Source organism: Asterias amurensis, chromosome 22 (assembly GCF_032118995.1).
Source record: "Asterias amurensis chromosome 22, ASM3211899v1".
Classification (NCBI taxonomy): Eukaryota; Metazoa; Echinodermata; class Asteroidea; order Forcipulatida; family Asteriidae; genus Asterias; species Asterias amurensis.
Window position 1 is genome coordinate 1,782,501 of NC_092669.1, and position 26,168 is coordinate 1,808,668.

At 37.8% G+C, this 26,168-nt stretch overlaps 3 protein-coding genes across 6 annotated transcripts in view; 1 reads left to right on the forward strand and 2 right to left on the reverse strand.

Annotated features, from left to right (window-relative positions):
- Positions 1 to 319, reverse strand: part of LOC139953738 (opioid-binding protein/cell adhesion molecule homolog) — a 4,583-nt gene extending 4,264 nt beyond the window's left edge. Inside the window, exon 1 of the mRNA XM_071953274.1 lies at positions 65 to 319. Within this exon, the coding sequence (XP_071809375.1) occupies positions 65 to 113 (49 nt within the window). The 5' untranslated portion in view covers positions 114 to 319. The remainder of the gene's footprint in view (positions 1 to 64) is intronic.
- Positions 320 to 1,426: 1,107 nt separating this feature from the next.
- On the reverse strand, positions 1,427 to 13,748 carry LOC139953944 (F-box only protein 47-like). 2 transcript variants are annotated; one of them, XM_071953557.1, is made up of 10 exons: positions 13,486 to 13,748; positions 12,448 to 12,623; positions 11,405 to 11,581; positions 10,461 to 10,537; positions 9,619 to 9,766; positions 8,832 to 9,032; positions 7,508 to 7,672; positions 6,875 to 7,017; positions 5,645 to 5,798; positions 1,427 to 4,930 (listed from the first exon to the last, which is right to left on the reverse strand). In XM_071953557.1, exons 1-10 carry the CDS (start codon positions 13,521 to 13,523, stop codon positions 4,797 to 4,799), a joined length of 1,413 nt encoding a protein of 470 aa, XP_071809658.1. In that variant the 5' UTR covers positions 13,524 to 13,748; the 3' UTR covers positions 1,427 to 4,796. The 2 variants fall into 2 exon arrangements, with proteins under 2 accessions (XP_071809658.1, XP_071809657.1); XM_071953556.1 differs by having other exon boundaries at positions 5,636 to 5,798; positions 13,486 to 13,746.
- Positions 13,749 to 14,870: 1,122 nt separating this feature from the next.
- Positions 14,871 to 26,101, forward strand: LOC139953511 (calumenin-like). Of its 3 annotated transcripts, none has more exons than XM_071952946.1 (6): positions 14,871 to 15,330; positions 15,866 to 15,947; positions 16,861 to 16,972; positions 21,941 to 22,180; positions 23,111 to 23,313; positions 23,893 to 26,101. In XM_071952946.1, exons 1-6 carry the CDS (start codon positions 15,092 to 15,094, stop codon positions 23,995 to 23,997), a joined length of 981 nt encoding a protein of 326 aa, XP_071809047.1. In that variant the 5' UTR covers positions 14,871 to 15,091; the 3' UTR covers positions 23,998 to 26,101. The 3 variants fall into 3 exon arrangements, with proteins under 3 accessions (XP_071809047.1, XP_071809048.1, XP_071809046.1); XM_071952947.1 differs by lacking the exon at positions 16,861 to 16,972 and adding an exon at positions 19,811 to 19,913 and having other exon boundaries at positions 14,872 to 15,330; XM_071952945.1 differs by lacking the exon at positions 16,861 to 16,972 and adding an exon at positions 17,626 to 17,737 and having other exon boundaries at positions 14,873 to 15,330.
- The last annotated feature ends 67 nt before the right edge of the window (positions 26,102 to 26,168 follow it).

Consider the following 26,168-nt stretch of genomic DNA (forward strand, 5'->3'; position numbering starts at 1 on the left):
ATTCCCAAGTCTATCCCCCAAATAGTTAATTTTAAAAAGTACATGTATGTTAGCAATAACTTACCATTTATAACAGCAACGAAGAAGATGACAAGCACAGTTTTTGGATTCATATTTGACTTTGGTAAGAGCTAGATGAGCTGAGGAAAGTTATACTGAACACAACAAGGAAGTATGAAAATAAATGCTTTATGGATTTACTCGTATTTTTTAAGACTGCGTTAAAGGGATGATTGATAGAGAAAGAAAATTAGTCTTGTAAGTCAGATTTCATAAAATAATATTAAAGGCAATTTTGTAGTGCGTCATATTATTTTATATATTTTTTTACTCCTGGCTCGTATGAAAAAAAGACTCTGCTGATGACGGTACTTAAAAGCAAAGGCTGAACAATATTGCAAGTGAGATTTTTCAAGTTAATTTTGAAATTGGAGCAAGTGTCTATTAGTCTGGGCCCAATTTCATAGGGCTGCTAAGCACACAAATTTGCTTAGCATGAATCTCTTCCTTGATAAAAACAGGATTACCAGCCAAATTTCCACGTGATTTTCAGGATAAGCAATCAGCAGCTGAGTACCAGTGACAAGCAATATGCAACAAATGGAAATTTTGCTGGTAATCCTGTTTTTTTCAAGGAATAAATTTCATGCAAAGCAAATTTTTGTGCTTAGCAGCTCTATGAAATTGAGCCCTGAGATTCAGTGGAAGAGCATTTCATAATGATGACATAGATGTCCTAATTATGACTTATCATGACCGATTGGCATTAATAGATGACCCAAAACTATAAGATTAAGTCATAAATATAAGAAAACAGTGTCATTGTTTTATCACACTGTCCCTTTAATGCTTCTGCACAACAATGAAAGTAAAACAGAGCAGTCAGAGGAATGAAAGTGGCGTGACACTATAGAAAAAACACAATATCAATTGGTCCTCGAAAATAAAAGTAGGAATTTTGTATCGAGTACAACAAGGGCCGACTGACATGAAGGCCTACATTGTGGTGTAGGCTCTAATAATTAAACTAGGGTGAGGGTCATTACTGCCGAAAAAGTCTGAAACTTGGCTACAAGTTCAAAGGCATGTTGAAATGATGGCATTTCTACTGTTTGTTGGTAACCGCTGATGGGGTTACAGATTCCAAGGAGCTTTTGGAAACAGTATCCAAAGCACTAGAGAAGTAGACCAATGAGCAGGATTTCTTTATTTGTGGGGGAAAAAACATTGTCTGATTTTCTTCACCAGGCTGACATAAAAAGTCTGATTTCAGCCAAAAGTCTGAACAATCCCATCCCCGTTTTCACAATTTCGTCCATGGGCAAATCATCGGAAAACAAACATAGGTATAGGAAGAATTTTATGCCTGAGAAACCTAACTTTGAACCCGAATTTTGTTTTGAAGGGGGGGGGGGGGGATACACTGAAATCAAATTACTGTTTTGTAACTCTGATATAAAAACAAAGTTGCTACTTTAAGAAGACATGATGTTGTGTTTTCTCTTTTATACTTTCTCTTTTTAATAAATTCAAATAAAGATAATGAATGACATAATCAAAATAAATATAAATAAAACAAAATTAACAAATATATCCATGAATGAATGAATGAATGAATAAAACAAATCTTAACGAAATGAATAAGCTTGTAGATATAGAGATAAATAAATAAAATTAAATGCACAAAATAAATAAATTAAAAATAGTAAATAAAACTAAGAGTAATAAGCAGATAAATAGTTAGAATAAAATAATCACTGACAACCTCTGTGTTTTATAACCCACAGAATGTTTTAGACTAAAAACAAGTTAAACAAACAACAGACAAACAAACGAAAATTCCCATACAAATTATTTTAAGAAAATGATGTCAAAAATGTGTCTGTTTGTTTTTTAAACGGCAGCTTTTAGGCATAAAAACCTATTAAAATGACCAAGGCCTTATTTCACTAAAAGAGCTGCCAAACAAATCTGCTAACCCAGAATCGTCAACTGCACCAAGACAGCCTACATAATGATCAATAATCTATGTTCTGTTTTTCAAATTTGTAAATATTTTAATAAAACTTGGTTAAAAATAAATGTCTGCCCAAAACATTACTAACATTTTACGAGTGAGATACAGGTAATAGAATAATACCCATTGTATTGGTCGCCATCATGACTAGGTCAAACATTGGAAACAATGGAGACATGCTTGCGCAAATCTCTGCCATAGGTCTTGATTTATTCTCAGTGGAATGCGCTGTTTGACCATGTGAGGGGACATCCAATGCACAGGGTCTTTTTAAAGACAATGATCAATTGATGTAGGTTTATGTCTTTGCCCTTTTTTAATTAAAAACACTAAGGTCTGTTCTTTATGGATGGAGGCAGCATGCCCCATCTTTATGCCCCTTGCCTTGGTGCCCTTTAAAATGTTTGATTTCCAGCACAGAGGTGACCTTTACTAAGTACTTTTTGCTTTTACAGCTTAATAATGCCCAGTTGCCCTACATTACAATAGTAGCATGGTGTTATAACACCTTTTCTTCTTCTTGCTAAGCACAATTTTAAATAGGTTTAAGCTGCAACATGTATAGAGTCAAGATAAATACTTAGAAGGATGTCATACTGTTAACTTATATTTTGTACACTCTAATAATATACTCTGTTTTCCCCAATACATATATATCATCACTAAGTTATGGATGCAGTTAAATATATAGCATAGATGGAAAGAATACCACTTTCATATAATATATTATAATTTGAAATAGTAGGCCTATCAATAATTTATATAGAATGCTTTAATATAATTATATTTTCAAATAAATATTATATATTAGATTGGAGTTGAAAATGTCAGTATTGGTAAACATTTATTTAAACAACAGTGAAATAATTACGTTCAGCTGTGACAATTTTTATTTAAAAAACAAAGAGCACAAACTTTCAAAGAAAAAATGAACATTACATCCTAGTATTTACAGCATCTATATTTCTTTGTAAATAATTGTAAACAATTAGCTTGAGTGTAATCACACTTAAATGGGGAGGCCATTGTCTAGTGATAAGTCTCATTTGAAAAAAGGACCACACTAAATTGTCTTCAAACTTTGAAATCAAAAAAATAAAATTGAAATAATAATCTAGGTTATTTTTCTCTCAAACACAGAATGACGTTTTGTAAAACTGTTTTTGGGAAAGGAACAACTTTGATCAAAGTTGAAGCTAAGCTCTACACCAAGTGAACCTTTGAAAATAAAATTGTGCTTCTTACAAAATAATATCCATAACTTAGAAAACCAGACTAAACACAAAAAGGTGAAGATGATCCTTTGGGGAGGCAACCTTATTTATTAGCCCCTTTTGCCAAAATACCATGTCACACATAAAACCACTGGTGTCCTGGGGCCAATTTCGAAGAGCTGCTTAAGCAAAGAATTTGCTTAAAGGAACACGTTGCCTTGGATCGGTCGAGTTGGTCTTTGAAAAGCGTTTGTAACCGCTTTTTATAAAATGCATATGGGTAGAAAGGTGTTGTAAAAGTAGAATACAATGATCCACACAAACATACTTCGAAATTGCGTGGTTTTCCTTTTACCTCGTCGACTAACACGTCGGCCATTTATGGGGGTCAAAATTTTGACTCCCATAAATGACCGACCATGTTAGTTCGCACAGTAGAAGGAAAACCACGCAATTTCGAGGCAAACTTGTGTGGATCATTGTATTCTACTTTTTAAACATCTTTCTAACCATATGCATTTTATAAAAAACGGTTACAAACGCTTTTGTTTTGACCAACTCGTCCGATCCAAGGCAACGTGTTCCTTTAAGCACGAAAATAGCTCGCTTATTTTACACATGCTACTCGCCAAAATGTTATGCTATATACATTGCTTGTGACTGGTATTTAGCTGTTGTTCACTTAGCATAACAATGAGTGGAGTCTTGGCCGGTAATCTGATTTAACTAAGCAAGGATTTATTTGCTTAAGCAACATTTTCTGCTTAAGCAGCTCTGTGAAATTGGGCCCTGCTTAGTTTTGCTAAGCAGGAAATTTCTTTAGCACATTAAAAAATAAATAAAAAATAAGCAGCTTTATGAAACTGGCCCCTGTCTTTGAGTCTCTTTAAACTGTTCCCATTGGATCGTTTTCAAATGGTGGACACTAATGGAATGCACTTTTTATGTTGGGGGTTTACAGACAAGTTTGCTCAAACCTAAAATACTATCATAATTGTTAGCGATTCACCCTGTTTTAAATTTGGACACAGTTTTTAAATTTTCACATCCTTCCCAAATCCCCAAATTCCAGTGACTCATCCTTGCTTTTTGCACACAAAAAATAAAATAATAATAATAATACGTTTTCATATATCGCTTCACAAAAAGGCTAAAAAAATGTGTATTAAAATGCTCTAAGATGACTTACACCAGCATAAAAAGGTACAAAGGAATAAATACATAATAAATTTAAAATTTAAAAACAATAAAATGGCCTGTCCTCTTCAAAGAAGAAGTTCCAGATTTGCATCGGGGGATAAAGAATATTAGTTTAGTTTTATTTTACCCATACACCGATGTGTGTTAGACTGCTTGTTGGTATGATACTGCTCTAGAATTGCCAGGGTCGTGGGTTCGAATCCCACTCGAGTAATAACATGCCTGTGATACATTTGTTCCACAGGACTCGGGAAAGTACTGATTCAGTGCAATTACACATCGCGAATGGGTAAAACTCTAAATTAAGTTCCAGATTACAAAATGAAAATGCGATAACAATTCGATGTTCACTTACTCAAGTTTCCTTAGTAAGTTTTCAAGGAGATTCTAGGCTGCTGTTGTGACGGGGTAGTTGACCCAAAGAGCTGCAACATCAGTCCTTGCATGAAATCAGACTGTGCCATAGCAATGTGGTGCACCTGGATCTGCATTGTTGTAACTGTGCAAGAAAAAAAATAGGCAAAATATTAAATTCTTACTTGATTTTAAAGACATTGGACACTTTCGGTAAACAGACGTATTGTCCAAAAAGGCCCACACTTCGTGTGTAACAAACCTGTGAAAATTTAGGCTCAATCGGTCATCGGAGTCGGGAGAAAAAAAAAGGGAAAACCCACCCTTGTTTCTGCACGTTTCGCCATGTCATGACATGTGTTTACTATAATCCGTAGTTCTCGATGTCTAGAATTTATAATTGTTTTAATGTTTTCTCAAAAAGTAAAGCATTTCATGGAATAATATTTCAAGTGAAGTCTTTTACCATTACCTTCTGTAAACCCTGTAAGTTATTTGTAAATCTGTAAACTTTTATTTTTGTTTCTGTTTCGAAAGTGTATAATGGCTTTAAAGACACTGGACACGTTTGGTAATTGTCTAAGACCAGTCTTCTCACTTGGTGTATCTCAACATATATGCACAAAATAACATAACCCATTTGTACTCCTCGAGAGAAGCAATTATGGACTTGAGGAAGCAATTATGATTAAGTGCCTATGAAAGGGCACAAGTGGTGTGACTGACCAGGCCAGGATTCCAACCTACATTCTGTAAATTACAGAACTTGAGCCCCCTCCCTAAGAGTCCCTAGACACCTTGGCTACAACACCCCAGGCAGTCTGCTAAGCGAACTACTTTTTAAACCTACCTTCCTCACCGGGTGTGTACATGAGTGCCAGGATGAAGTCTTTATACGTCGCTGTGATGGATGCCAAGAAGGCCTTGACGTCTTGAGAGGTTCTCATCATCCGGCATAACTGCTGTACTATCTTGATGAGCCAAGACATCCTCAATCCTTCATCATATAAAACCTACATGAGAACAAGAAAAATGAAAAAACCCAAAATATTCAAACAACCAAACACCCAATGTAATTCTAAAAAATAAGAAATGATGGCCAACGAGACATTTATTTGAAAAGTTGCCATGATTAGTTAGTGAGTCCAGTAGGTTGTTGGCCTGGGTCTAGAGGATGGGGCCCCCTGAACCTCCTGGGTGGGTGTCTGAGGATTTGCAGACTCTCTACATCACCATTAAAACTACTTTTGGTTTTCATTGTTGTAACAAAAATGTATCTTTAAGATTGTCTTTGTTCAACACAAATGAAGTATACATCTCTGTACCAGTATGATATTTGGTTCTGGGGAAAAAAGTAGGAACAATTAAAACTGGAGTACAACAAGGGCTGATCCACACTGGAATCCAGAGGCTTTGAAAGAACCTCTCATAGCCCTGTTGTCGATTTCACAAAACTCTTCCTAACTTGAGACTAATCTTTGGACTTAGGAAGCATCCCAACCCTGCACTGTAGCATGCAGACCTTAAGATTAATCCTAAGTTAGGACGAGTTACTCATCCTAACTCGAGATAAGACGATTCCTAACTCTTTGTGAAATCGACAGCTGGTCTTGGCCTTGGTGGCCCTTCAAAAGCTTCCTATATGACCATAGAGATGTTTTTAAGTCACTGTTTAATATTAGGCAAGGGGAAACTGGATTCTTGAATGAATGGTTTGTTGTCGGGATCTGTAAATTGGGTGAACAGAGGTGTTGACTTAAAATTTTTCGTAAGAATGACCTTTGGAAATTGTAAAATAGCCTTTGCCTTCAAAAGATAAGAATTCCAGGGGCCAATTTCATAGAGCTGGTTAAGCAAAAAAAGTTGCTTAAGCACGAAAAAAGCTCGCCTATTTTACATATGTTACTGGCCAACATTTCATGCCATATACATTGCTTGTGACTGGTATTTAGCTGTTGTTGCATAACAATTGAGTGGAGTCTTCGCCGACAATCTGATTTTATTAAGCAAGGATTTTTTTGCTTAAGCAAAATTTTGTGCTTAAGCAGCTGTATGAACTTGGGCCCAGACCTAAACATTGTATGCTTACCACAGAGAAGGCCACAATAGTGTTTCCTAGGTCGGTCATCTTCCCGTTGATGGCTTTACTCCCCAGGACTTTCAGGGTGATGGATTCACCGCACAGAATCAACAACCTAGCAATGTTCTCAATCAGCCATTCATCTGGGCAACCTGGTTAGAAAACAACATCTAGACGTTAATAGATGGAAATTTTACATCGGGGATAAACTACCTCTAGCTATCGGGTAATCGCAGTGGTCTAGGTGGCAAGACACTGCTCTAGAATTGCAAAGGTTGTGGGTTCGAAACCAATTGAACTAAAATTTTCACAGGTTTGTTATTTTGTGCATAGTGTTGAGATACACCAAGTGAGAATACTGGTCTTTGACAAATACCAAAGATTTCCAGTGTCTTTAAAAAGTCTAAACGCAGGTAAAAGTCTTAAAATCATCATCCCTGTGCTTCGCAAAACATATTTAGTGAGCACAACTTATCCATGAGAGTATCCCACTTATTTCTGCTGAGCAGAAAGTTGTTAAGCAATATTTGCTGCCTTAAGTAGCCCTATGAAATTGAGCACTTTGTATAGTGGGTCTAACTTTTAACTGTATCATTTTCTACCTTAAAAACCACCAATTGTGGTAAATCTACTCTTACTTACCTGTCAACTCTTCCAAGACACTGATGACATCATCATCGCTCCATTCTTTGTGCATAAAGAGAGCTTTGAGTGCCATGGCGATCTCGCTCAGGGGAGCAATGGCACGATGTCGAGACTCGCCCTCACCGATGGATGGCTCTGCCATACACTCCCAGAAAATCACATCTGGAAATAAATAGTCATCTTGTCAAATAGTATTATAATTTGTTTCATATATTCTTGTTGTGAAGTCAAGGACTTTCAGAAAAGCCATCTTAATTATTAGTAGCCAAGAACCGAATAGAGAGAACACAAGGAAGGATGTTTTAGTTTCTGCTTAATAACGGCTTTATGAAATTAGGCTCTGGGTCAAATTTCGTAAAGCTGCTTTGGCACACAAAGTAACTAAGCACAAACAAATGTTGCTTACAAGAATAAAGATCCAAACCGGTCAAACTACCAGGGCCTAATTTCATAGAGCTGCTAAGCACAAAAATTTGCTCAGAATGAAATTTCTTCCTTGATAAAAACAAGGTTAACAACTAAATTTTCATATGTTGCATATTTCTTGTTACTGGTATTCAGCTGTTGTTTGCATATCCTGAAAATTAGGTGGAAATTTGGTTGGTAATCTTATTTTTATCAAGGAAGAAATTTCATGTTAAGCAAATTTTTTGTGCTTAGCAGCTCTATGAAATTGGGCCCAGGCCACCACATATATGATTTGTGACTGGTATATGCTCATTTATGGTGAGCAGAAAAGTGTTAAGCAATACTTGCAGCTTCAGCAGTGGGCAATGTGCAAGGAGGTCTGGCTTCTCTCTTAGTTTTGCTTTCAAAAAGTGAGCCAACAATTTTACTTCTTCCCTCAAACCCTCAGTTTTGCTTTGTTTCAAAGAGTCACCAACAAAACTCCAGGCCTGTATGCATCGTTTTTGAAAGGGCGAGGGCACCAAGGCATCTTCCCTTAGTAAAGAGTACCCTATTTATGAGGAAATTGTCAATTTCTACTGGAGCATTTCATGGGCACCAAGGCAATGACCAGGGGGCATGGAGGCAATCGCCTTCTTTGCCTTCGTGAAGTATCTGGGCCCAATTTCATAGAGCTGCTAAGCACACAAATTTGCTAAGCGTGAAATTTCTTCCTTGATGAAAACAGGACTACCAACCAAATTTCCATGTGATATTCAGGATAAGCAAACAACAGCTGAATACCAGTAACAAGCAGTATGCAACGAACAGAAATTTGGTTGGTAATCCTGTCTTAATCGAAGAAGAAATTTCATGCTAAGCAAATTTTTGTGCTTAGCAGCTCTATGAAATTAGGCCCAGGCCTGAAACTCACCTGTATTTGGACATAGTGGTCCATAGAGGAGATACAGCATCCTAGCTTGGTGTACCATAGGGAAGGGTTTTAGGATGAAATTAAGCCACATGGAGAGGTCTTCCATCACCTTACACTGGTCTAGGAGAACGTGTCGGAAGAAGCGTCGGGTCTTGATCTCCACTTGGGAGTTGGAGCCTGGGTTACCTGAGAGCATCATCACTGAAGAAAAAAGAAATGTTTAACTTCTGAGATGTTTTTGTTCTTTCTTATACCACCAATCTGACATGCATATTATTCAGGGTTGATGTTGCCCTCAGCTACCACATGCAATAAAAAATCATTTTGTTGTTTGTATGTTTTTAAAGATTTCTTGATGAATTATTGTGTTTGGGTAAAAGAGCTAAGATTGCAGGACCAAATGTTAATTAATGGGAGTTTCTGGACTATACCAAAGTAAAATAACTGGTCCTGGGCAAGTGGCTCAGTGTATATTTTCAGCCCCGTTTTTTTCAGTGAGAAGGGCATTTTTTCACCAGGCCTGAAGTTTCATCTTTGAGAGGGCAAGCTAATTTACACTTTGCAAAGTGCACTGTCATTAAAAATTCTTAAGGTCTATGGAAAAGTTTGGATGAGGCGCTGATGAGACACACCTCTACGAGTGAATGAACATTTCAAAGGGCAACAAGGCACTGACTTGGGCATTGTGGCAATAGACCGATCCATTAGGCTTTGTCCACGGCGCACGTGTGAGCAAGAACACGTGAGCCCCTCCAATGCTTGCCTTTTTCAAGGCTTGCATACTTACAGATTTTATTTGTCATGCTCTGGCTTTCACTGACGGTGAGGTAAGCTCTCATACATTCCCTCTCCTCCCAGCCTCGTGTGAACGTACTCAGGAGCTGACCGTGGCAGCTCAGAGCCTGGCAGGTGAAAATCCTATTCACTCCTTGGAGCTAAGAAATAAAATAACCAGATAATAGTTTTTACTTTGATTTAAGCTGCTTTAAAAGCGCAAAAGAGGCTAAGCACAACAAATGATGCTTACCATAGTAAGGTTACCAGCTGAAGTATTATGTCACATGTACAAACTGTAATTGGTATCTTGCTCATTTCTGCTGAGCAAAATATTGTTGAGCAATATTTCCTGCTTAAGAATCTCAATGCAATTTCATAGAGCTGCTTATAAGCACACAAAATAAGCTAATCACAACAAAATAATGCTACCAAGAATAAGAATACCAGCAAAAGTACCATGCCACATGTACTATACTACAATCTCAGACTGGTGCAGAAAGTGGTTTTGAAGCAATATTTTCTGCTTTAAAATAATCTTTAAGCAAGGGCCCAATTTCATAGAGCTGCTTTCAGCACAAAGGAGGCTAAGCACAGCCAAATTATGTTTACCAGAATTAGATTAGGCCAACTACCATGCCACCGTAATGTACAATCCTGCTCATTTCTGCAGGGCAGAAATTGTTTTGCAATATTTTCTGCTCAAGAATCTCAATGCAATGTCGTGTTTTTCTCCCACATCTCAAACTGAGATTTCTTCAATGTCTTCTCTACAAACATATCTTCAGTCCTGTGGGTTACAGAGCAAGTTACGATTTAGGATTTATTGGTTTCATACTAGAAAAATATAATTACCCGAGATACGCAGTTTTCAAGGATCCTCAGTCGTTCTCTTGTTGGATAGAGACATGTCGCCCTCTTTAGTAGTAAGCCTTTCATTAAAAGAAAAAAACAAAACATAAAAATCATGGTTTAATAGAGACAAATAATGTTTTCATTAAAGAGAGTGTGATGAAAGGGGGACAGCCGGGGTAATGGAATAATTGGGGGTTGCGACAGATATAAAGCTAAAAAGTGTTTTGGCGTTACATACGCAGTGTGAACCTGGGAACAAAAGAGGTCCTCACAATATTGAAGGGACTTGAAACACTATGTGGACTTCTACACACATCCACACAGTGGTTTTTACAGTGTTGAAGAATTATGATTTACAGATGGTACAATTATAACACACGCTGTGTGTGGGTGGGGTGGGGGAATTTTTAACTTGGAATTTCATATTTGAAGGGTGGGTTCGAAGCCTACCCGGACTGGAGACATGTATGCCTGTTTGTCCACAAAGTTCTAAATGGCAAGGCTCCCCACTATATTTCTGAACTGCTTCAAGTTTACACTCCATCAAGGAATCTTCGATCAAGTTCCATGCTTCTCCTCATTGAACCCAAGTCTCGACACTCATGGGGTGACAGGTCTTTTTCTTTAGCCGCGCCACGCATCTGGAACTCTCTACCACTTAATCTTCGATCTTGTGTTTGTACCTCAAAATTCAAGTCTCTTCTCAAAACTTATCTTATGTCACAGGTTTTCAATGACTAATTTTGTTGTGTCTGTTTTTCTTTGTGTTGTGTTTTGTTTTTGTCTTGTTTTGGTTTTACTGCGCCTTGAACACCCAGCAGGGTGGATATGTGCGCATTACAAGTCTTATTATTATTATTATGTTTTCCTGTGAGGGTCACCGAGTATGCAATTTTGCTCACACATTAGAATTTGTTTCTGATGTGTTTAAATGTTTTCCTTACCGATATTTCTATAGTGGGTCATGTGATTATCACAAATTGTCCGCTTGCATGAGTGCTTCCTTAGGTGGACTAGTTTGCGCGGTTGAATCCTTTTCATGCCAGACTTGCTGTTTATGTAGACTGAGATGACATCTCGAAGACTCTTAGAGGTCAAGCTTAAGATTCCAATGTCTTGAACTTCAAAAAGAAAAAAGGAAACTTTGTAAAAGGTTGGTTTACAAGGAAATAAGCATGATCACACCTACTAGCCTACTGCTGCTCAATTGGTCCATTTGTGAGGGGGAGTCAACATTATTTTGTAAAAGAGGAATTTTTCACCTTATTCAAAATAAAAGTTAAAGCCATTGGACCCTTTCGGTACAGAAAAAAAAAAAAAAGTTCACAGATTTACAAATAATTTACAGGGTTTACAGAAGGTAATGGTGAAAGACTTCTCTTGAAATATTAGTCCATGAAATGCTTTACTTTTTGAGAAAACGGTAAAACAATATAAATTCTTGTTAACGAGAATTACGGATTTGTTATAAACACATGTCATGACACGGCGAAACGCGCGAAAACAGGAGTAAGTTTTCCCGTTATTTTCTCCCGACTCCGATGTCCGATTGAGCCTAGATTTCCACAGGTTTGTTATTTGATATAGAAGTTGTGATACACGAAGTGTGGGCCTTGGACAATACTGTTTACCGAAAGGGTCCAATGGCTTTAAATCAGAATTTTCCGCACAAATTTTTTCCTCGCTGTCTTAATACGCATCCCTTTGTCGCATGCCCAGTGATCAAAAATATATCTTCTGTATGGTGGTGGATGAACCATATTATAACCCAAAACAAAACAAATAATCCAAAAACAGACACAATCAAATAATATTCTAAAAAACATGTTTAGCTCCTTGGCTTCTGAAAAATGATTGCAATTTCATAATTTTGTTTAAAAAGAAACCCGGCGGCCACATAGGCCTAATATAAAAATGAAAGCAGGCAGGGACACTCAAAATGAATTTTGAATGCAATTTCAATGCAATTTAGTTTTTTAAAACTTACTTGTCAAGGTGTGCAGTATTTGATACATCAGCTCTGTTGGAAGAAGTGTGAAGTAACCAAGAGGTTCGGATTCAACGCTCCACGAGACACGGCTCTGAAAATCCTTGATTTTTAGTCGTGTACTTCTGCGGCAAATCTGCACGTTGGTTTCTGTTAACGTTGGTGGAGTTGTCTCACTACACAGATAGAGGAAAAGCAAAAAAACAACAACATGATTTTGTCATGAGAGGTAGACACAAGCACAACTTGTTAAGAAACAAGTTAATTGAAATGAAGATTTTTTTTTAAAAGCCCTAACACCTACACTACACACAATGCTACAGGCCTAACTAAAGTAACATTTGCCAGCTTGTTTGGTTGAAAAAAAAGTGCACTGCCCTGGCTCCCTCACCACCATGCTCACCCTCAAAATACCCTCATATCAGTCTCTGGACGGTTTAACGCAAGTCAGGATAATAATTTAAAGCCTGTTTGTTTGGCTGCAAAATGTGTTAAAAATGTAGGCCTAGGCCTACGTACATGGCCTAGGCCCAGGCCTAAATAATAAATAAGTCATGTACACACAACCACATCAAATCAGGATCTGACAGTAACATGTCATGTCATGTATGACCCCAACATACAATACATCATGACATACACTCTACACATTGAATCAATTGAGTGATAGCTGGGAGTGGAATAGCGATGCTACTTTTTAATAACAAAATATTTGTTTTGCAAACCAAAAAAGTTTAAAAACAAAACACTTGACATGCTTGACCTTGATAAGTTGAATTGTTGTTCCGATGTAGGCCAACAATATTTATTCATCAGTTCATAAACATTCATGAACATATGAAAACAATGGGATCGTTAAAATAAATAGCCACTGGAAGCTTAGTAAGTGTAAACTCCCCAGTTCATGATTAAGAAAAAAAATAACATAAATTTTTACACATCAGTCGAGTCACGTACAGACGTCAATGACAGACGTGTCACTGTCAGACGGTAGCAATTTTGCTAAAAAATAATCAGCCAGAAGCAAAATATACTCACCAAATCATCATGAGATAGTCGCGAATGTCCACAATCATCCACAAACTATAAAAAGTAAACTGACAAAACAATAAACTAGGTGAAATCGATGAAAAAATCGGCCACGTCCGACTTCTCCGAATTGTGCGTCCGTCGCGCCCGCTGTGCTGTGTTGAAATGTGAACATTTTCGAATCAGCTGATCACTTTTTGTGGGCATTTAAACTTCCCGCTTTTTTTGACGTAAATATGCAGGAAACTTTTTCCCGCCATTTTGGTGACACACAGATCCGTGTCGTCTGCTACTTCACTGCTGATTCTCTGTGCGCTGTGTTTATTCCATAGAGAGCTATATGGTTTATGCAGACTTTTTGCTTGCTATTTATTCGACGTGTGTGCACGGCCCGGCCGGATGTTTTGGGATTTTGTTGTGTGTGTGCATAATGTGGTATTTGATTTGACCAAAATTTGACCTTATGAGAGCGTTATCTTTGGTATTGGGCCTGGGATTGCTTTCCGTGATTTACCATAAATAAACTTCCATGACTTAATAATTGTCTGTGCCCATTTTTCACAGAGCAGAAAATAATTGTTTTGCTTAAAATATCCTTGCTTAGCGATATGAGCAGGATACCAGTCACAAATTGTACGTGATTACTATGGTATTTTGACTGAAGCATTTGTTGCTTATTTTATTAGTCTATTTTTTTGCAGCAAAACTTTTGCAGTCCGTTTAAGTAGGGACATTTTTATTTAAAAAAAATATAGAAAAAAGTCCAAAAACCTACAACAAAAAAAAAACAAAAAAACAAAACAAAACAAAAACATACTCTTTATTTTCATTTTACTTGATTTGTGCAAATGTTACAGTTATAAAATTTGAAAAAGAAAAGGTAATAGTCAATAGATGAGCTAGGATTTTTTTCTTTTTAAACCCATAAAAAAGTTAAACAAAAATTAACTCAAACTTTTCTTTGACTGATTCCGACCTTGATTTTATTATTTTTACACGTCAGATATGACACGTTCACAATGCTCTTTTATGAGGGTGATGCAACAGCAAGAGCTAGCGAACAATGTTTTTTTTTTTTTTTTTTCACTTTCTCAAGCTCTCGAAATTTCTTTAAAAAGTGACGTGTCCCTATCCCCCATGCTGCATGCGTGGCAGACGAGTTCGTCCGTCCATGTGCAACGAAGAAAGGAAGAAGACGTGGCAAGTTTTATCCAATCACCATTGCCTGGATTGCCAACTTGGCTGCTGTTGTCCAATCAGGATGCCTTTAATTCACGCAATGGATTTTTCCGAGCCGTAAAGATAGACCAACTTCATTGGTTAGGATTTCTTAGGGTAAAAATAACGCATTGTCATTGGTTGAGACTGACCTATGACCGGATCTCGCGAACTATGACCTGTCATCCACGTAGTCACCATCGACAAGTATAAAATCGGTCGAAACAACTCCGGGCTTACAAATCTGTTTTGTTGAGTTGAAATATCCGGTAAAACAAGACATTTAGCCTTAAAATTGCTGGAAGGTGCAGGCATCTTTGCAGAGAATTTTAAGTTGCGACTCAGGTCTGTTTTTGTATTTATCAACGCTGTTACTTGCCATCAACAAATTGTAAACATGAAGAGTCTCGCGATCGTAGCTTTCCTCACCGCTCTGTTGGTCGTGACTTTTGCAAAACCAGCAGAAAAACAGGACGAGCATCAAAGTGACAGAGTGAAAGACACAAAACTTAGTGACGAGGCTCATTTTGAAGGAAAGGAACACAACGTTGATTATGACCACGAAGCTTTCCTAGGTGAAGATGAAGCGAAAACATTTAAAGACCTCAGTCCAGAGGAAAGCAGAAAAAGGCTTGGGTAAGTTTTGGATTTTTAAGAATTTTTCAATTTCGTCATGATGATTTTCGGGGTTCGTAAATGCCCTGGGAGTGGGACTCCCTGAAATAACCATGTTAACTATACGAATTCAGAATTATCCATCAACGTACGTGTTCATTTATCACAGTTAAACCAAAAGATTCCTAAAGAAAGAGTGTTTTGTCTGCCCTATAAGTTTGTTTCGTTCTTTATTTATTAATATTATTATTATTATGATTTGCTTGTCTTGTAAAGTTTATGTTGTGATTTGTGAACTGAAGGAAGGAGTTGTGTTTTTGAGATATTTGTTTTGCTTGCATGTGCTTGCCTGTTGTCTGGTTGTTTGTTTTTGGAAATGTGTCTGTACTGTATCCTGTATTTTACAAAAAGGAACACCTCATTTGTGTAAAAATTTAGAATCGGTTAAGTTGCATACTATTTTATTTGGATGAAAAAGTTGTGGCGGGATGCGGAAACTTACTCAAAATTTATGGTTGTTTAACTATAAATTTTCTCTCAACATTTTATTTACCAGTGTGATCGTAGATAAAATTGATACTGACAATGACGGCTTTGTTACTGAAGAAGAATTGAAGACGTGGATTGAACATCAACAAGTAAGACTTTGTTTTTAAAAAAACTTGAAGTTTTGTTGAAATGGACAGTGCTTTTCAGGCCAAGTAAAAAATTACCACTGATTGTCCCCTCCTAAACCCTTTTTTTAAAGCCGCATCCTTCATTTAAAAAAATAATTTTTGTTCTCTGAATTTTTTTTTTACTTGGCTTTGTTTAGCACAATCTTCAACAGCAGTGCACATTTTTGTAAAAATGTTCAGTGTGCCTTTTTTGAAGATGCAAAAAAAAACAGTTCACAAAGTCATAAATATATTGCCAAAATTATGGTATAAATGCTATGTAAGATGGTCATGTGAGTGAAAAACTGTCAGATGAAAGTACTCTTTTCCTCTCAAGGTTTCGAATATAAGCCCAGAATATTTGCAAAAGTACAACATAAATTGTTGTGCTATCCTACGTTTGTTGGACATAATTTTTATTTTTGGTTTGTTTGTGGGGTTCCACGGTGAAAAAAAAAAAAAAATACCAAATGTTAGTGAAACTGAATGCAAAAAGGTAAAAAGATAAACAAATCGCAAGTTTTATGCAATGGTGCTGTGTTGAAAAAACCCCAATAAAATTATCACATTGGAAGGGGGACATTAAATTTGGGCGAGTAGAAAATAGCTCAAGGTTCGATTTCATAAAGAGCTAAGATTGATCTTAACTGTGAATCGGTCTGAAATGTCTGTAATACTGACAACACATCTATAAGACAAATCTTCAGTGCTTTGTGAACTCGAGCCCAGCTCATGTAAATGTTTTGAGTTTTTTTTTGTAAGGGGGGTGGGGTTGGAGATGGTAAAGTAGTGGGGGGGCTTATTACTTCATCCACACAGCACTATTTCATTTCATTGCTTTACATTTCTTTTTTTGTCTTTTCTGTTTTCATTTACACTTTGCATTGCTCTTCAGAATAAGTACGCCCATAACGACGCAGAAATTCACTGGAAAAATCGTAACCAAATCCTTGATGATATTATGTCCTGGGATGAGTACAATGCCACCACTTATAGTAGCCAAACTGGTAATGTTTATAGCCAATATCCTTTTTTACCCACAGAACACTTCATGACTGGCATGAGTTGAACAATGAGGGCATTTTAACCATAGTTCCATCAGTATGCCATGTGACCCAGTTAGATGTGATAGTGCAAAAACCAATGATCTTAGATGGTGTACACCTTTGGTGAAGTGTCCTGAGTTTTAAATGGGGTAAAGGCAGTTGTCTCCATGCCCCTTATTTACATTTCCCATTTGTAAAAAATGCCTGCGTGTATGCAAGGGAAACCTGCCTTGCCGTTACAAAAATATGTTGATGATAAAGAGGACCATCACGTTAAAGCCATGTTGCTTTTTCACCTGTTTACTTTAAGGCAGTATTCCAATTGGCAGCTATAGCTTCGGCTACCACTGTTGCTACATAGGTATGTTGTTAAGGACGCACTATACTTAAACGCAGCGATGCATTCCTAGCCAAAGCCATAGCGGCCAATTCGGACAGAGCCTACACTTGGCAAAAAGCCTGGTTCTTTTTTTAAAATAGGGAGTCATTTGTTGCTGCAATTGCACGCAGGGAACCCAACAAAAATGGTGGCAGCTTACCAACGATGTACACCTTCCTCCATTGAATCCTCAGACTGCATGCTACTATTGTTGTCACTCTTTTATACACTACAGAAAACATTCATCTTTGACGATGTGATAGGGCTTTGGACGGCCCACAACCCAGATAAGAATGACCTAATGACATGGGACGAGTATAACTCTACAACATACAGCAACTTACCTGGTGAGAGCAGCTATGGGCACTCACCACACTCTGCTGTTAGAGACGCTCCGTGCAACCCTTATACTAAGGCCCCGAAATAGCCCACAGCACCCACAGTAATAGCGTGGTGCCCTGTGCTTTTGCTGTGGTGCCCTTTGCAAAGTTCCGATACAAATTTACATTTGCCTCATAGAAATGCCCCTTACCAGAGGAAAATTGCTCGCTCCTTCAAAAAATGGAATTCCAGCCCACGATTTCACAAAGAGTTAGGACTCGTCTTATCTCGAGTAAGGACGAGTAACTCTTCCTAACTTTGGACTAATCTTAAGGTCTGCATGCTACAGTGTAGGGTTGGGACTCGTCCTAAGTCATAAGATTAGTCTTAAGTTAGGAAGAGTTTTGTGAAATTGTCGGCAGGCCTTATTCCCTTGACCCACTTTCACACAGGCAACCTCAATCCTTCACTGACCTCAGGTCCTGAATTAAGGGGTAAAACCACAAGACCGCCAGGCTTGTAGCTCAAAATGTTTACAAGACCCAGTGTTAATATCAAGACCTGAGGCCGACTTCACAAAGAGCTCTGCTAAGATTGATCGTAACTGCAAATTCAATGTAGTTGCTTAGTAAAGTGTGATGTCACAATGAAACATCACTATGGTGATACTGACAGTTTTTCTTACGATGGATTTGATTGCTTTGTGAAATCGACCCCCTGGTCCTCTACTCTAAACAAAAGGAATACTGGGGGTAAAGCAAAACAAATGAAATTAAATGAAATTGTAATTGGACAAGAAAGTAAAACGACCTTAGCTAAGGGCTGCACGGAGTGGATTCAAACAACACAAGAGGTCCCTGGTCCCGAAGTTGACCCGTTCCCTCAGTGTCTTAAACCCTGTGTTTACGTTTCAAGCTTGTGCATCAGCTTCGCTAGAAATCTCTAACTGCTTAACTCCTCATGCTGCCATCTCAAAGTCACCCTTCTTGTTTTTTTTCTTTTCTCTCAAAAGCTCTTCTGTCTTGAATACCCAACCTTTTATTTTTTAAAAAGCACATTTTTTACCAAACAATTGTTATAAAGTTCCTGTACTTGTATAATACAGCAACTTTGCTTTGTCGAATACACATGATGTCAAAATTGTGGAAGTGAACCGTATACAGTTATTCAGTGCCAAATTGTCAAAGAAACTAAGACTAAATTTTGATAATCAGAGACCATTTTTATGAAGTCTGTAAAGCTGACCTTTCTGCTTAGCAGATTTTCCAGTCTATGCTTAACGTTGGCAAAGCAAATAGCGTACTATCTTTTTGATACATGCTACCTTATCTTCTTGGTTTTGGCAAAAAAATATTCAATAATGTTATCATGTCATGGTGATGGATCCATATTAGGCTCTTCCGTATAATAGTATCGTAGTTACATTATAAAATTCAGAGAGAAATTTATCTTTCCTTCTTCTCGACTTGACCTTGATTTCTTTCATGGAATGTTTTCCTGCTAAAAATGCTTTCACTAACCCGACCATCTTCCTTGTCTGTTGCACTGATCAATCACTGGGTCATCATGGGTATTGTGTGGAACTAATATTAGAATGCTCCCTCATTGCTTGGCCTCGTGCCTTACCCCCTTATCAATCTCTAGACACCTGTTTCATAATTGGAGACCAATTACAGAGAAGACTTTTTACCAAAGACTTTCATTGGCTTGTAAAGTTTGCCGTTGAACCCTGTATTTATTTCATTGTTGAGACATTCCAAAGAAACTCGCATTATTCAAGTTTGTAGATTGTATCTGTTGTATACTATTTTCAATGTGTTCTCCAATTATGGAAGTGATGCCAGGGATAACAGTCATCTGCTCAGAAAAACTTTGCCCCCAAAATCCATGATTTCTACTTTTAACCCGATGAAAATATGTTTTATATTGTCGCTACAGTGATACGTAGCCATTTTTTTTCATCCATTAGATTGAGTACTGTGTTTGATTAAATCGCAAAGAAATCAGGATTTTGCGGTATCGTTTTGCAGCAGGATGACCTCTGATTAATCCTTTTTATTATTTATTTGATGAACCATCTTCGTTAACTGACCTCGCAGAAGCAATACTCGGCAGAGAATGCGGAACAGTCTTGGAAGTCAAGTGGTTTCAAATCACAAGTTGAATGGGACGAGTACCTCCAAAGTGCTTTCGGAAAAGTTGGTGAGGGAAAGCACACATAAAAAATACCCCAAATTATTTTAAAATTGCCCCAGTCGGATTACCTTGTGGTGTATTACTTGAAATTAAGTTCATCTCCTTTATGTGACTCGCTGCTGCCACTTCCCAGGTTGTATCAAGAACTTGGGAGTGATTCCTGGCTATACGGCGATTACAAGTTGTATGGTTTAATAATAAAAATAAAAACCGTAGTTATAACACGACTTTTGCTTCATGATTCTGTGGCTAATTGATGCATAAAAGAAATTGTTGGAAGTAGTTGATCATACATATCACACTTGAGGCATGCACAAATTACCTTGCCAAAATTTTCCTTTGCAAAATTTTCCTTTATCTCCTACCTAAATTAACAATAACATGAATGAATTGAAACGCCCTGAATTAACATCGCCCCTCCACCTTTACTTAATCAATTAAAACATTTGCATGATGACGTTGAAATTTCGTAATTTGTTATTGTACAAGAAATTGCATGAGTTTTCATCAAGTTTGAAACTTAGAAGGGACTGTTGACATAAATGATCGAACATGTAGTAGGTATGTGGCTGTATGGAGTATGAAATTTCACCCAGTTACTGCACCCACTTACTTGGCCCAATTTCATAGCGCTGCCAAGCACAAAAATTTGCTAGGCATGAAATCTCTTCCTTGATAAAAACAGGATAACCAGCCAAATATCCACGTGATCTTCAGGATAAGCAAACAACAGCTGAATACTAACCAGTAACAAGCAATATGCAACAAATGGAAATTTAGTCGATAATCCTGTCTTTATGAAGGAAGAAATTTCATGCTAAGCAAATGTTGGTGCTTAGCAGCTCTATGAAATTGGGCCCTGGTCATAGATTGGATACAGCCAGGGTGCCCTTTCTGGACTGGCTGGGATAAGGCTTGGAACTTTATCTTTGAGAAGGCAAGGCCATTATCATTTTGCAAAGGAAGTTTGGAGTTTGTTTAAAATCTGGGAAACTGGGAAGAAACGGGGTCATAATTCCATGTACAGCTAGCCACATACCTGTTATGATCATGGTGTCAATGTTCCTCTTTAACGTGTGAAAATTTTGTTAACTACTGCACACAATAACTTACACATACATGTATAATACAAACAACATGGAAGTTACCAATTGTAAAAGCTTGCAGGGGGTCAAGAATGGGACCCTTAATAACACCACCAGACATGGGGTTCAATCAAAGGACAATTGTTTGAGTGGATTTTTTTAAATTTTGATGACTTCATCTCATGACAACAATAACAAACTTTATATAAAAAAATATTGTGCATGCACTGCATGTTGTGTGTTAACACTTAATAATGATTTACTCAAAGTTTGTTGACCTCATTACCTAGAAATTCAGTAAATACTACAAGTGAAACCGAAATGTCTAATGATAACAACCTTTTACCAATAAACCTTACGCACATGACCTCAATTGCGCAGGGCGCCCTCGACTAGAGATCAATGCAATATTACTCATTGCTTACCCTTTGCACTGCGCATACTCTTATTCCTCTTCTAAAATGCCGGTGGCGTCGATGCGTAAGGTCTTTTGTTGCATTTGGTTTGAGTGGAGAGTGTTCTCCTTTTGACAGTGTTCCACTGGCCAAATGCTAGTTTAAAAAAAAAAACCTTATGACCAGCATCCCTCTTTCATTTAAAATATGGATTAGGGAAGAAGATGACTGTCCAGTCACAAGAAAAATGTCCTGTTGGACAGTCACTTCAAATGGTAAAATCTCACAAGAAAATTACTATTTTATTCAATCAGCTTAAGTGTGGTTACTTACATTACACCTGTACAGGGCTCTAATTTGGGGGGAAAACCCCACAAGACTGCCGGGCTTTTCGCTTTGAATAGGCCAGAATTTATTTTACAAGAATTTATTGGCACAACACTAAAAAAAATCACAGGCCCTTGGCCGGTGGTCATTTTGCGCCCTGCTGTATCCAGTTTTGCTTTCATTTTCAATCACTGACGTCAACTTTAAATTTATTAAAAACTAACAGAGGAAGAGTTAAACCAGATGCCTGAGAGCGAACACATGGACTTCACTAAGATGATCCGCAGAGACAAAGCTCGCTGGAACGCCGCCGACGAGAACAATGACAACCTCCTGTCCAGGGATGAGTTCACCGCTTTCCTCCATCCTGAGAACTTTGAGAGGATGAGAGATATCGTTATTCAGGAGACGCTTGAAGATGTGGATAAGAATGGTGATGGGCAGATCTCGCTTGCTGAGTATATCGGTGAGTTGAGTTGAGAGAATCTTGTTAATCTCCAAATAAATGGATATATCACTGCTTTTATTTAACAATATGTTCAGGCCTGGAAATAACCCATGACACCCACAGCAAATAGACCGATCCATTAGGCCCCGCACGTATTGACCAATTACAACCCATTGCGCAACCAAAAATTCGACAAATTAAGGTACGACATGCGTGCGCAAATGCTTGGCGCTTAAGGAGTGATATAAGGCCCGGTGACCAGGGGTAATAATGTGAAGCGCTTTGGGACGCCCTCCGGGTGTGAAAAGCGCTATATAAAAACGGGTTATTATTATTATTATTATTATTTATTACTTGGCTTGGGAATGAAAAAGTTTTTTTTTTTTTTTTTTTCTTTTTCTTTAGGGCTAACTTTCCTACTAGTTTTAACTTGAATTCCGATGTTCTGTAAAGAAATGTGTGTTCTTTTAATATTTACAACTGAGGAATTGTTGTTTGTCGAGTGTTTCACAATTTTGAATGTGTGTGTACTTACATACTGTATAGATTGATCATGTTTTGTGCTTACTAAATGCTAACTCTTATGATTTTTTAATAGCTGTTAAATATTTTGCTCTGTTTTACAATGTTTTACAAGAACAATCGTTCACTGTAGAAGTAAAAATTTTGCTTATATCTTAAAATCTGTAGATTTTAAGGTAAATACCTAGAGGTGTTGTTTTTTATGGTGTTATCTGACATTTAGGTAGGCCTATACGTGCTTATTAAATATTGTATGTGATAGTTGTGTTTATACATGTAAGTCTTTCAGGCCTACATTATTGTACCCTTCATTTGGGGGAGAGGTGGCAGGAGGTCGATTTCTTGTCAAGTTTTCCTGTGTTTTCTATCTTGAAGGATAAACATGTATTGACACTAAATGGTTAAATGAATCTCTTTTCCGTTAAGGTGATATGTACAAGGAGAACAACGAGGGCGCTGATGAACCCGAGTGGGTGAAGACGGAGCGCGAGCAATTCAGTCAGTTCCGAGACAAGAATAAGGATGGTTTCATGGACCTCCAGGAGGTCGGGGAGTGGATTCTACCCACTGATTACGACCACATGGAAGCCGAAGCAAAACATCTTATTTACGAGTCAGATAAGAACAAGGTACGTTGATTTTAATAGTATGCTAATTTGTCAGTGATAAAGAACATTACACCAATGTGTGTAAGTTATGTTAACTATACCTTTATCTTTTGGGTGCGTTCGTTTAGCTTCCCTGAGTCGACCCCGGTACGTTCGAATAGCTTTGACGGGGCTCACCCGGGATAGCCCACAGTGCCCTGCTTGTGGAGTGGGTCACTTGGGGGGTGACCTGAGGTGCATGCCGTCACCACAAGAGGGCGAGTGTGATCGTTGGATTAGCTCTTGTCAGGGGCTCACCCGAGTGAGCACCGCGGGGTCGACCCAGGGAAGCTTATCGAACCCACCCTTTATAATTGCAGCACCTTGTTCATTCAAGAAGTAGATTTGTTCAGGCCTAGAATTACATGTAGAGGCCCTGGAGGCCATAGCCTGTTGCCCCATGTCTTGACCGTGGTAACACTTCAAAAGTTTGCCGTGCCCTTTGCCAAATGAAAATGGCCATGCCCTCTTAGAGATGAAATTCCAGGCCAGAGTCCATAAGTCGCTCATGCCTTTTCGAGTGACTCAACTTTAATTATCTCCATCCTCTTCTCATTACAGGACAAGAAGCTAACGAAGGAAGAGATAGTTGACAAGTACGACCTCTTCGTCGGAAGCCAGGCCACTAACTACGGAGAAAGTCTTCAACGACACGACGAGTTTTAGACGCGACCCTAACAGTTTGAGCCCAAATATCTCAAGGGGGGGGGATAGAGGTCTACTCAACAGGAATGCAGCTTATCAGCTGGTTCCCTCAATTAACAAAGACAACAAGTGCCAAAGAAAACTGGGGGGGAAAAAACAATGTACACAGATTCTTCTACTATTTCATGTATGGCTACTTTCAGAACCACGCCTTGGGCTCTGTTTCTTGTTCCAGCTCTGGCTCTGGCTCCCGCTCTTGTTTTGGATCCGGCTTTGGCTTTGTCTCCGGCTTGGGCACCGTCTGCAGTTTGAAATCCATAACCGAAAGTGTACATTAGAAAATATTACTGACGGAGCACAAACCAGAGCTTTAAAAGCTGAAGGCGTGGTTTTAATGGCCGCCGACCCTGAGGCTGCCATTACTTTTTTTATCTTACATTGAAAAATCTAAAAATTACTTTCAAAGTTTGATTTGATTTGCTTGTGATAGAGCAAAAACATAATGATTGAAAACCATTTTTGTAGGTTTAATACAGCATAAACCATTTGGGCATGATTGCGTTAGTATTTTGTTCAGCAATATTGCCTTTAATCAGCCCTCGACCATATAAGGACAATACTCTAAACTTTAACAAAATAACTTTAAGTATTGATAAAACCATCAGCATGGGCTCAACATTCATTTGTGGTTTAATAATTTATTAGATCGTGGTGCTATTTTTAATAATAATAATGTATGCAAATAACGTTTCAAACTCATGACCCAAGTAATATAATGTAGATGAGCTTAGACTTGTTTTTTTTTTTGTTCCTACCATTTTAGCGTCAAGTAGTTTAAAGTAGTCTCCTTAGTCATAAGTGTTTAACACCTCTTTCATAATGAAATACGTTTTATGCGCTGTACCATATAAATTTCAAACTCATGTTTTGTAAAAATCGTTTTTTTGAGAAAACCGTAATGTTAACAAAGACTAAGTATTGTGTGATGCTTTTTTCCATTAGTATGTCTTATAGATTAGTCATGTGTTTTTTAATAAGAACTAACTGCATAGTCAATAGATGATGTGACCTGTGACATCACATGTTTACAAAAGAGCCACAGAGCGTGGACTTCCTGCAGGCAAGATTTGTACACAGCCTAATGGAAGAAAACATAAAATCTTATATTTTATGGAGATTGCACTGTCTAATACTTATCAACTTTTGATATGATCTCAAAACTTGTCTAGCTTTTACTTTCATAATATTTGGATTTATGTGGAAATTAGGATACAAAATGTCAACTTTCCCATAGGACCTGTGCAGTATCTTGTCTGCCATAATACTCACAGAATGCACAAGGTCACACTTATTGCCAACAAAGTTCACATGGTCTATAGACCTCTTGCTTAGGCTGATATTCTGTCCAAACATTAAAGCCAGTGGACACTATCGGTAAATGTCAAAGACCAGTCTTCTCACTTGCTGTATCTCAACATATGCATAAAATAACAAACCTGTGAAAATTGAGCTTGATTGGTCGTCGGAGTTGCGAGATAACTATGAAAGAAAAAACACCCTTGTCACGCGAAGTTGTGGCTTTCAGATGCTTGATTTCGAGACCTCAAGTTCTAAATCTGAGGTCTCGAAATCAAATTCGTGGAAAATTACTTCTTTCTCGAAAACTACTCCACTTCAGAGGGAGCCGGTTCTCACAATGCTTAATACCATCAACCTCTCCCCATTACTCGTTACCAAGAAAGGTTTTATGCCAATAATTATTTTGAGTAATTACCAATAGTGTCCACTGCCTTTAAGCATAACCTTCCAGGTCTGGAATTACACAAAGGCCATGGCCTCGTTGCCCTGGTCTTGGTCTTGGTGCCCCTAGGTTTCTCATGGACTTGAAGATTTCCTAAAGGAAATGCCCTTGCCCTCTCTCTAAAGTTACTGCAAATGAACTCATGATTTTGTATCCATGGTTAAGGCAGTGCTCATATGAAGATGCAAATTTGTCCCAAATTACTTCTGGGAGCATTTGAATATATGAATATTCAGTTATTGGCACGGTCCTATCATAGGTGAATGATTCGAACTGACCCTGATGTACCTAATGCACAATAAAGATTTTTTTAAGGTACATTTACTTTTGATTTGTTTTGTGACCACTTGATTTGTTTGCCATTTAATTCTATCGAAAGTGATCTAGCCCT

Excerpts from the sequence above, each read along its gene's own strand:
- LOC139953944 (XM_071953556.1), bottom strand. The coding sequence starts at position 13,523 with ATGATTGTGGACATTCGCGACTATCTCATGATGATTTG. Across the intron at positions 10,538-11,404 it reads GACCCACTATAGAAATATCG|GCTTACTACTAAAGAGGGCG; the intron begins GTAAGGAAAACA and ends TTTTAATGAAAG. Across the intron at positions 9,767-10,460 it reads TTGAAAACTGCGTATCTCGG|CTCCAAGGAGTGAATAGGAT; the intron begins GTAATTATATTT and ends TTTATTTCTTAG.
- LOC139953511 (XM_071952946.1), top strand. The coding sequence starts at position 15,092 with ATGAAGAGTCTCGCGATCGTAGCTTTCCTCACCGCTCTGTTGGTCGTG. Across the intron at positions 15,948-16,860 it reads CGTGGATTGAACATCAACAA|AATAAGTACGCCCATAACGA; the intron begins GTAAGACTTTGT and ends ATTGCTCTTCAG. Across the intron at positions 16,973-21,940 it reads CACTTATAGTAGCCAAACTG|AGGAAGAGTTAAACCAGATG; the intron begins GTAATGTTTATA and ends AAAAACTAACAG.